This window comes from Polyodon spathula, chromosome 6 (genome assembly GCF_017654505.1).
Source record: "Polyodon spathula isolate WHYD16114869_AA chromosome 6, ASM1765450v1, whole genome shotgun sequence".
Taxonomy (NCBI): domain Eukaryota; kingdom Metazoa; phylum Chordata; class Actinopteri; order Acipenseriformes; family Polyodontidae; genus Polyodon; species Polyodon spathula.
The window spans coordinates 40500457-40512034 of NC_054539.1; the positions used below are offsets into that span (position 1 = coordinate 40500457).

Here is an 11578-nt window from a genome sequence, read left to right on the forward strand (position 1 = left end):
TCTGTAAATATGTTTATGCATAGTGTAAGGAGCACGTGTCAGAGCTACTCAGAACACCGGCTGACAGGAGCGTTTCTGTATAATAAAGAGTGACGTTTGATGCTACAGAGATATTTTGTCTGTCTGCTTCATGTTGACACTTAACCAGTGAGCAAGTCGCTACAGTATATTTTATATGTTGAACAGCCTACACTATCCTGTGGTCAATTGTTTCATTTCTCCATTTATTAGCTTGTTTATATATTTGTGGGGTGGACATGCAACTTCGGGGCTGCCAATGCTACCAATGTGTGTTGCGCTTTGATTCTACATTCCATGTGTAGGTTACATTTGAGTGTAGACTCGTCTGAGGAATATTGTACTGTACACCTATGATAGCTGCTTGGCAGGTTATTGTTAACAGTCCATTGTCGTGTAGTATTCCAATTTAATAATTCACGCGTCGCTCTTGTGCATTTCTGCTATATTGGTATTGAAAGCACAAGACAGAAGTTTAGAAATACACCCACTCATCGTTATACCGCCCCTCGCTATACTGCGGATTTGGATATATTGCGGTCCTGGAATTGGCTCTACATTTTTACTGTCTAACTGCATATGCCTTAGCGGCAATATACATAGGCACTTAGAATTACTGTTAGTTTTATTTTGTACTGCACATCACACACAACAATATACAAAACAGTTAAAAACAAAGCATTAATGTTGTACTGTTATCATAGACACACAAAGCAAACTAAGTATCTACTCGCTGAAGTGTTGTTTATTTTAGCCAACAAGGTGTTCACGCGTGGCAGCAATGCACTAGCAAAAGTCAGGCAATGACGTCAGCTCCCTAGCAACAAGCATCCTATGTATCCTAAGACTCGTGAAATTAATTGGAGGCTGAAGTTGGTGAGAAGCATCTGTACAAATTAAAACGGTGTGCTGCTTTTTTTATACAAAAAATGAGAAAAAGCAGGTTGTGTAGAGGATTTATACGGGTCCCTGATGCACCCGATAAAACAAGGGAGTAGTTGTACAGTATTTATTAGCCTATTTGTTTTTCTATGTGTCTCTCGCTATATCGCGTCCCTCAATATATAGCGGAATTATATTGGACCCCGACAGCCAGTGGTGTACTTCCAGGTGGAATTCTGTCGTTTGTCAGATTAACTCAAAGAAACTTCATCCCCAAGTAATTTCTACATTCTTTGATACAGGTGGACCTACCAAGATGGTGGTAACAAGTATCTTCTAACAAAGATACCTGCTGTTTTGCTAACCTTGCCAAAAAACACATGAATAGTAAAAATAGCCAAAAAAATAGCAAAACCGCCAAAGACAATATTTACCCGCTAGATGTTTTAAAATCAAGACAAATTTGGCTGGAAAACCACTAATCTGACAGCCCTGGTCAGCAACATCACTTTCATATGTGATTTGCTGAAAAAAAAAAAAAAACACAAATTGAATGACAGCATATAGTAAATAATATGCCAAATTTAAAGCAGAAGTTGTGGTGCTTATTGTGGTAACATAAAAGTTTCTTGTTATTTTAGCCAACAGCTTCTGTTTAAAAGGTACAGCGGTCTGTCGCAAATTCAACCACTGGCACAGAGCCGACAGCATTCAAAGTGTTAAGTGTGCAAAAACATACCCACACTGGCATATAAGTATGTGAAATTTACCTGCCACAGACCACATTAACTCACGTTTGGCGGGTGGTCGGGTGTTAATTTCGATCCCTGCAATTGTGCTGGACTATTTGGCACATTGAATGTCAAATGCTGCTACTGTAGGAGACACTATTTCACACCTAGAATGCCAAATACTGCTACTGTAGGAGACACTATTTAGCACCTAAGGTTGCAAATCCTGCCAGGAGACACTATTTGGCACAACACCTGTATAGTACCACTATAGCACCCCCACAGGAGGACTTCAGGGCTCGAGTGAATACCAGTCGGTACAGCCCTCTTCTTCCAGGTATTGCTCAAGGATATTAAAATGAAGGATAGGACAATCAATCCCATTGTTCAAAAGTGCTATCCCATGACTCAATGACACAATTTTTTTTGTGCTCAGCAACTTTACCTTCCAGTTCTTATCAACAAACTCAAAACTGTTAAATAACAAAGTAGCCTGCCATAACTCAAAGGAATAAATTGCAAGATCTGCTTCTAGAAAGCCCCTGATCTGGTGCGTTGGTGGAAGAGTCCTCAGGATCCTGTTCTTCAAAAGGATCAATACAGTTTTAAAATATGTTTTGCACCCACATATACCTGGGATCTACTACAATCTTCACTTGCTGAATCATCTAATTTAATCTTTTTTTTTTTTCTATTAATAATTTAATTGAGAAATTTTCAATATGTAAATAATAATTTTTATTTTTATATAGCACCTTTCATAGTGGACCACCACCACAAAGTGCTTTACAAGATACGAGACTAGGGTGTGTAAACTATGCATCAGCTGCAGAGTCACTTACAACAATGTCTCACCCAAAAGACGGAGCACAAGGAGGTTCGGTGACTTGCTCAGAGTCACCTGAAGCTGAGCTGGAATTTGAACCGGGGACCTTCTAGTTACAAGCCCATTTCTTTAACCACTGGACCACACAGCCTCCTATGTATGCCTAATAATGTATTATAACAAGCCCTTAGGAGTTTAAAATATAACAATATCTGCAAGGATTGTATGTTTGGCACTTGGAGATCTGTGGGTATATATCACCTACATATAAATATTACTTATTTTATACATTTTCCACTTACCAGGTTAAGTTCTTACTGGGGCATGTTCATATAGTGCTGCTATTAAAAAATATACATATGCTGCTCTGCATACTACCACATAATCAGTCCTTCCCACAATATTGTGTGCTAATATCATGTGTGTGTGTCATCATTTTATATATCAGTCCTTCCCAGAGCAAGATCATGTCAGTCATGTGTCAGTCCTTCGTTCTAGAGATGTATATATATATATATATATATATATATATATATATATATATATATATATATATATATATATATATATATATAATTTTGTGTGATCAAAGCTGGCTGTAGCTTTGGGTTTGTGCCCCTTTAAAAATGTGACCCAGAGAAAACTTTGATTTTGGTGCTACTGTGCACTTTTATTTAAAACACAGACAGACAAACACCTAGCTCTTATGAGCATTTCCTGCACTTACAGCAGGTCCCTGACTGAATGTGTACCTGCTGTAAAACAAAACACACGGTTTACAAAACTAAACACCGGAGAGGGCTTACAACGTGACTGCTCGGACACAGAGTGCACCTTCCCATGTCCTTCTACCCAGCAGCCTCGAGCAGACTGGCAGCACTCCTCTTAAACCCTGCACCTGGCTAACTTACAAAAATTGACAGGTGCAGGTGATAATAAATAATTAAGCAAAACAATCAACAAGAAATAAAACAAATGAATGTCCTATTGTAAGTAACCATACCTCTAAAGCGCTTTGTGATGATGGTCCACTATGAAAGACGCTACATAGAAAACATATTATTATTATTATTATTATTATTATTATTATTATTATTATTATTATGACAGACTGTACACATTTCTAGCGCTTACAAATAACGACGTCTTTCCCTGGCCGTGAATGATGACGCTAAGTGTGTTCCAATTGAAACGCTTTTGCGCTCCCTACACCCCTTCGAAGTGATCACTCTTGGATGTGATCAATTTGATGGGAGCAAGGAGCAGGGAGTAGGGCATAGGGTCGAAGGTTTTGGAATGGAACACAGCCATGCACTCTTGGTAGCCTCCGGTCTGTTGTTCTGGGCTCCAGGCACTTTAGCTCCGCCCATCTATGACATCTTTGTCGCATCGTTCTTTTTACTATCCGAACTGATTAGCTGTTGATATATTAAATGGGCTTTTTTTTTTTTTTTTTTTAATTGTGTTACTTGGTAAAATAATTTAGTTTAAATTTAAAATATGTGATTATTTTCGCACTGTACAGTAGCCTTATAAGTGCAATGCAGCAGCATGATGTGTCACTGGTAATCATAAGGTTTGAATAAAGTAAAAAGAAAGTGGGCTAGATTTATATTTGTAATGTACTGTGTACAGAAAACACATTGTTATTTAAGCGAAATGATGTATAGATTTATACGAAAAACTATAAAATGCGTATGTGCGATTTATTTTATTTTTATTTTTTTTAAACCGGAGACCTCGTTATTTCAGACAACTTGTCCAGAGGTTCAACCAGGGACTACTAGTTGCCCCACAAAAATACACAATACACATTATTCAAACTTTTAAATAAAAATGATGACTCATTTAAAGCAGTATATTTAAAAAAATAAAATCAAAATAGAACGTGGCAACTGGTTCCTAGATATCCCAAAAGGTACTCCGTTCCCTTTTTCGGTAAAACCATAACAACGTTATCTCCAAAACAAAGAAGCCTTAAATAAAACTAACAAATACATAAATAAATAAATAAATAAACAAACAAGCTAAACGATTGAAACCAATGGTATGAAATTTAACTGAGAAGCAAGCAATTTATAGGAGTTATACGGCCTATGATTTTTTTCTTATATTGTTTCATTTTTGTCCGTTTAATTAAACGACGCAGGCACCCTACCATTTATTATTCCACTTATTTTCTGTGTATTAAGCTTAGACTTGGTAGCAAAACTATTGGCCCTGTGACAAAACCGTTGCTTGGAAATCATTTCAATAATGACACTGCACCAAACACAATGAAACAAGCAAGTCATCTAGCAACTGTACAAAATAAATTTTACTGAAGTAGTCCCTGAAACCAACGTGACATTAACAATTCCATAATTACACAACAAGTTACTGTACACACGAAATGTTACTTTAAGGAAAAAAAAAATCCTGTCAAAATGTATTCATTGTTGTATTCATATAGCCAATATTGTACTGATACAGATTTCAGGAGGTGTTATCCCTTATTACGGTCTAAGGCCATTATATGTGCTTCCTACCTTCTCGTGTCCTAGGGTTACCCTTACCTGACATCTGCAGACGATGTCCGCGTCCTGAGCAAGCAAATCCACCACTTTCCCCTTTCCCTCATCACCCCACTGAGCACCGAGTACCACTGTCACTTTGTTGCCGACAGCGACACACCGATTCCCGGCTGGATGATCCCCGCAGCCGTGGGATCCATTCTGTGTCCCTGCCGGCTCAACAGTCCTGCTTTCCGACATTTCTTTTGGCAGAACTCTACACTCTCACACGATCGGTGCCTGCGCGTAATCAATTCAGTCACTCCCACCCTTGTCTAATTGAGCAGCACTTGTCTCCACTAGCTATTTGGTTGGGGTGATGTCCGTGTACTCTCTGTGTGTATGTCAGCCACCTCCCCTTTGTGGCAACGAGGCCGTTCTTTACTTGCTAGTGTGGTCTGTTTCTTTATTCTCTGGTGAGTGATTGCTTTGTGAAAACTATTTCTAAATATGGGTGTATTTTAGGATTTATATCGACGATGTTTCTTGCACTTTAGTTGTAACCTTGAAAGCCCAGAATATTTTATTCACTCCTTTTTGGTACCCCGGACGTTATTGCCATTTAACACAGAAATGCCGTTCATCAGGTGACAGAATGCATTCTGGAACTTGTAGTCGATCCTTAAATACATGTACAGTACTACAATACTGTAATTACAAATAGATTCAATGAAAAAACCGACTTCCAAAAAAAATTACACATTAGAATACGATTATGAGTTAAACTGCTAGTTCAAGATTAGGAATGCATGTATAATATATATATATATATATATATATCTATATATATATATATATATATATATATATATATATATATATATATATATATATATATATATATATATGCACACACACACACACACACACGTCTATCTTTTATATTAAAAGATTTATTGATATTTTTAAATAGACTAGCCGCATTCATAACACACAAAAAATGGAAGGGAGATTTATCCACGCATATGTATATACAGGACATCCAAGTTTAATGACAATTAACTTGTTTTGGCATACTTTCTCCAGGTTCTACCGCCTCAATGTGGTAGATCCTGCCCTGCCTTTGTTAGGCACGAGGGTCTTTGAGGGTGTAAGCTCACACCGCTAACCCTTGGGTTATGTGCTTCTGATGCTGACGTTCCTTCTCCCTCGCAACGGCTTTGGTATACGTTATCCCAGGCATAATGCCGTTGGTGGTCATCTTCTAATTGAAACGGAACGTTAGATTACTTACCGTAACCCTGTTTCCCTGAAAGAGGAGACAACCACCAACCGTGAGATCGCATCGGTCGCCCTTATAGGTTAGATTGAAAACAAGAAATGGCTTCCCCAGGATGACAAGGATTGCACATCACTCCATGTGCAGATTAAAAAGTATATAGTGTGTGGACACCGGAGTGCACTAATTTAATTCACATGCAGTTGTACCGAGATTCCATGAATGACTGATTAGCAATCGAGTCTTGGTGCAGCTGCATAAAAGCATGCATGTCTCACTCACTCTGGGTTGTGTGTTCGGTGAGTGGAGAACGGGTGTGGAGAGGAGAGAATTAAAAACTATGGTAAATAACTGTTTTAATTCACCGTGTTTGTTTGTCTGTTAGTCCACTGTTTGTTCAGTGTTAGTCCGTTTTGTTTCATCTCTTTGTTTTGGCTACAAGTGCCGTGTCCTGTCTGTGACTGAAAGGACCCGAGTTGAGAAACTAACCGAGAATGTTTTTGTTTGTTTTGTCTGTCTTAAGTCTACTGTTTGTCTTATTTGTTAGACTAGACGGCTAACACGATCTGGAGCAGTCACCCATGGCCAGCACAAAAAAACTCATTTTCACCCGTATTTTGTTGTCTGTCTCTTCATTGTTGGGTTGCTACACTGCACCTGCACGTACCACTTACCACTTTGCCACAGTGTGTTATTACCCATTAAGTGAAAAAAGAAGTGATATCTGAAACAAAAACACAATAGAAATGTAAAAAAAAAAAAAAGCCAAATTATCAAAAGTGCCCTGCCATTTAAAGTGGAGCTATCAAAAAACACAAGCTAAGTTAGAAGAAACAATTGGGGAAACCTTGGTCAGCACCAAACAAACCTCTGCTAACTTGGCTTGTATTTTTCAGGCACAATAAAAGCGGATTGAACTTGCACCAAAAAGACAAGCCAAGTTAGTAGAAAGAATTGGGGCAACATTGACCCCCACCGCTTTTACAGTTGTGCCTATTTACTTGGTGCTGGCCAAGACATTCATATAATTCATATTCTCTAAAATTACATTCACAATGAATACCACAAGTTATCAAAATTACAACAGGGTCTCTTTCTTAGGTTTCTAAGGTCAAATCCAGTTGTACTAGATGCAATCAGATGAACAAAAAAGTACCTTAATTATTCCTAAAACAGCTTTAAACTAACATTTATGCGATAAGATGTGTGTTATCTAATGACATACATGCACAAATTTTCTATATCATAGTTCACCTCTCTTCTTAAGTAACCCTAACAAGCATTAACCTAATGTAATACTTGTGTGAAGTTTCCGTTATATTGTTGTAAGTAAAGCAGTAAGGACTTCTCAAGGCAGCAAGACTTCATTTATCCGAGGAGCAATTTGAAGAACATGATACAGCTTTAACAGTATGAAAGCCATTGTTGGAGACAAGAAGCAGAGGTACAACTAAACAACTTGGCAGTCATTTTGAAGAGGAATTTTATTTGCTAAAATTCCTGTTTTAAGGGATTTTGGAACAAAGGAGGCTAGAGCGAGTTTCTAATTGGCTGGTCATATCAGAGTTGAAACTTCATTTGAATTGAAGGTGTTATGCACTGTCTCGTCTGTGAATGAATTTCAGAATCATTTTCTTAAAATCAGTGCTTGTAACTTTTTAAGGAAATAAAATAGCACCAGTAACTTAGTATTTTGCCATAAGGATTTGAGCGCTTGTTCATGTATTTCTGCAAGGGTCAGTATTTAAGTTACAACTAGGTCCTAAAATAGTAATTACAAATACCTCGTAGTCTACATGTGGTAATTCTGATCGTGCTATTTTATTGTGTTTAAAGTTTAATAAAACCCTTCTTCCTGGCTTTGTTAGAGAAGAGAGCACAGTCTTGTGTTGTTACTGTGAAATAACATGGCTGAAAGATATCAGTCTGCATCCAGTTTTTGATTTCTTCAACTTGTCATTCAAACTGGAGACTACTTGTTATTGTGGTTGCTGTATTGCCGCTGACATCAAATTTTCTACTTTTTAAAAAAAAAAACATTATTTGCTATACTAAATTTAAACAGATAGCTTGAACAACATATAGGACGCAGAATTAGTTTACATTGGCAGACAACAGAGATTTTCCTTGATTAAGCAGAAAAAAAGACAAAATACATGAATACTGTATTTTATTATCTTGTATTTTCCGGTGGATGGATTTGGAAGTGACAAACAATAACATTCAAGGTCCTTTAACAAACATTAAGGACCTTGTATTGACCAATCAGGTTAAAGGAAATCTCCAATATATTTTCTAATAGCCAGCAGATGCCTGCTGTCATGGTGCTGCTATCAACTGAATCAAACTTAAAATCAACCCACGTAAGTGTCTACTTTTTCATTTATTGAAAGCCCAGTTCATCTATTGGACAGCAAATATTAACCAGACACAGTTGGTCTGAATTTATTTTATTATCCACCAAAACCAGTCAATACTTTGCACTGATGAAAGAAACCAGTCCTGTACCTGCAACTGCCAATTACATCTTGTCGTCAGCTCGAACAGAAATCAGACACGTCTTTCAACAGTTCATCCATTTTCAAATTAGTCTCAGTTTTTTTTTTATTCCTGTGGATTTCTGCATTTAATTTGCTAAATATATTTTCCATTTACTCTATTTATATCGGCCCTTTAGGACCTTTGAGATGCCAGGAAGTCTGGGTCATTTACCTGGTTTGCCAAAAGGTCTTCCTTTGAGGTGGTGAGAGTCGCTGCTTACACCATGTTGCTTAGATTTTGAATAAATTACCTTGATTAAGGAACCGTTGTTGGAAAACCAGTCAGTGTCTCTAAATTTGCAGTCTTAAAGTAATTACTTAGATTACGTATGTCTATATTGTTAAAATATGACTAAACAACACAGAACAACTAATCAAATTGTAATTAAACATGGTAATCACATTCTTTACTACAAAGTTCTCAGACTCCAGCTCATTGTGCCATTTCTTCTGTTTGACTAAATAAGTTACTGTATAAATTGACATGTCGTCTGTGAACTTAAATTTTAGTACATTTACTGCAATAAGTAATTAAACATGTGTAGCACAGTGTCCTGATGAAGGCAGGTCTGCGCCCCTGAAATAGTACCCAGACTCAGAAACTGCGGTTTAATGCTGTTGCACTTTTATTATTTACAAACAAACAAAACACAGGAACAAACAAAATGTTTTAAACAAAACACCTTTAATTACTATAAATCAAACACTCAAGTTTCACCTATCATGCTGCTAACTTGCTTTTCCTGCTCCCACTCTTCAGGCTTGGAATCTTCAAACAAACATTTCACTCTTCATTATAGGGTGTGGCCAGGGGTTCATTGGCAATCAATAATTTAATCGCTACCTTGCCACATTCCACACATTTTCAATTAACCAATAAAATATTCCACACTTGCTAATTAAACAATGAAACCAATTTACCCTGTGTGGCTGTGCAAAGGTGGCCATCTTGGCCCCAGGCTGTTCCTCCAGAGCTGAGCCAAGGCCTGCCCGCCACAAAACACATATTTCTAGCTGTGCAGCGCCATTGCCCTGACTCAATATGCTATCCACTTAGGCCACAATACAGGAAAAAAGCATTCATTAATTTTTATAATGAGTTTTGATATTCTTCTGTGATGATCCCTGGGTTCATCAGTGCAGCCACATACACAATCAGTTCCAGTAAAAAACACTACTGGTTTTATTATAGTTTCCTGTATAAGACAAATAACAGGATTCGTATAACTTGGGTTCTCAAGTAGTAGTAGTAACTCCCTGCATACATACAGGCAAATCTGCATAGGGCCTTTCGTTACTGACAGCCTACATCTTGACAGGTTACTCTCCAACTCTCAACTGGTTCCAGCCCAACCGCTGAGAATACAGAGCTTATGTACCTTTAAAGGTATTATGTCAATAAAGCGGAAGAAATCATCACATGTATTAAAGAACACTTTTAAGGAAGTTATTTCACAACAGATTATCCTCAAATTTGCATATATAGCACTGTGATGTAAACAAATGCTGGTCTATTTAAACTATTAGTAATAAGTAGCTTCAAATGACAATGGTTACTGCAGTTAGTGTTGGAATATGAGTTCAAGAGTTTCTCTTCAGTTGCAGCTGTCTGTTACTGACATATAAAATGTAGGCAAAATTAGCCAAAGTGTCTTTATATTAATAAGTGCCAGCATTTCTAGTGCACAGCAGTGTATTGTCAGGAAAATACAAGTTGCAGATCACTAGATTACACTGGCTAATTGTAGCTAACAAAACAGTTCCATAATTTATTTCCACCATGCACATCCTTTCATTACATAGGTCTCAGCTTGCAGTTCTGAAAGAAACACGTGTTTTAGCAAACATGAATTTTAGTTTTAAAACCTGGTATCTGGTACTACACTAGAATAAAGAACTATCGGTGTGCAAGCCACGCTTTTAGACGGCCTTGCACTTCCTTGGTCATTTCATCTGAATTGTCCCCACCACTTCACTGGCTTCCTTCCTACCAATAACCAATAACCAATGCTTCCCAAATTTACTGATGTGTTCAACCAGTAACATCATGCTTTGACCCAAAGAACACTGTTGGAGTGAAATGACCAAGCAAGTAAAGCAGTAACAGACTTCCTGGAAGGCAAGCCATGCAAGCAAAGATTTCTTTCTAGTTTCTTAGTATAGTGTCAGATATCATGTTTGAAAATAAAAATGAATGGTTTTCTGTAACATGTGATACTGACGACAACTGAAGAGCAGCTCCTGAATTCAAGTGAAAGCACATGTAAAAAATGGTTACTTTAATCGCAATAACCACTTAGAATGATAGCAAGCACCATTAAAGGGGTCTATGAAAAAAATAAGAACATAAAAATGTTATCATATTTTTACCAGAAAATAATTACTTTGGGCCTTTATTAACTATTGAACAATTCAAGCCTGGGACGCATGAGTGGTGTGGAACTGCAAGCGTGGAGCGCGGTATGGGGCGATACTGCAGAATTGGTGGAAACACAACCAGCGTATGAGGCCCTAGTTTCCAAAGTAAATCATGTCCCTATGATGAGACGGAATTTCAAAACTAAATGATATCCTATTAGCAGTAGAAGCCCAGTAATAAGTCCAGTATGTACAGTTAATTTATTAAAGAAAAAAATGTCTCAGCTGCACAATATCGCATGCCTAATGATATTTTGCCGTTTGTAATAGAAATGTAATAGAAAATAGGATTGGCTCGACATGAAAAAGTACTGGCATCTTGCACTCCTATAACCTTGCTCGCATAACCTTGTATGCTTTGCTTAAGATAAAGTTTTGCCTACACTGTAGCT

The 11578-nt window shown here is 37.5% G+C and overlaps 1 protein-coding gene across 1 annotated transcript in view; it reads right to left on the reverse strand.

The window, feature by feature from the left end:
• LOC121317181 (adenylosuccinate synthetase isozyme 2) overlaps nucleotides 1-5550 on the reverse strand; it is a 67752-nt gene extending 62202 nt beyond the window's left edge. Inside the window, exon 1 of the mRNA XM_041252844.1 lies at nucleotides 5013-5550. Within this exon, the coding sequence (XP_041108778.1) occupies nucleotides 5013-5210 (198 nt within the window). The 5' untranslated portion in view covers nucleotides 5211-5550. The remainder of the gene's footprint in view (nucleotides 1-5012) is intronic.
• Nucleotides 5551-11578: the final 6028 nt, after the last annotated feature.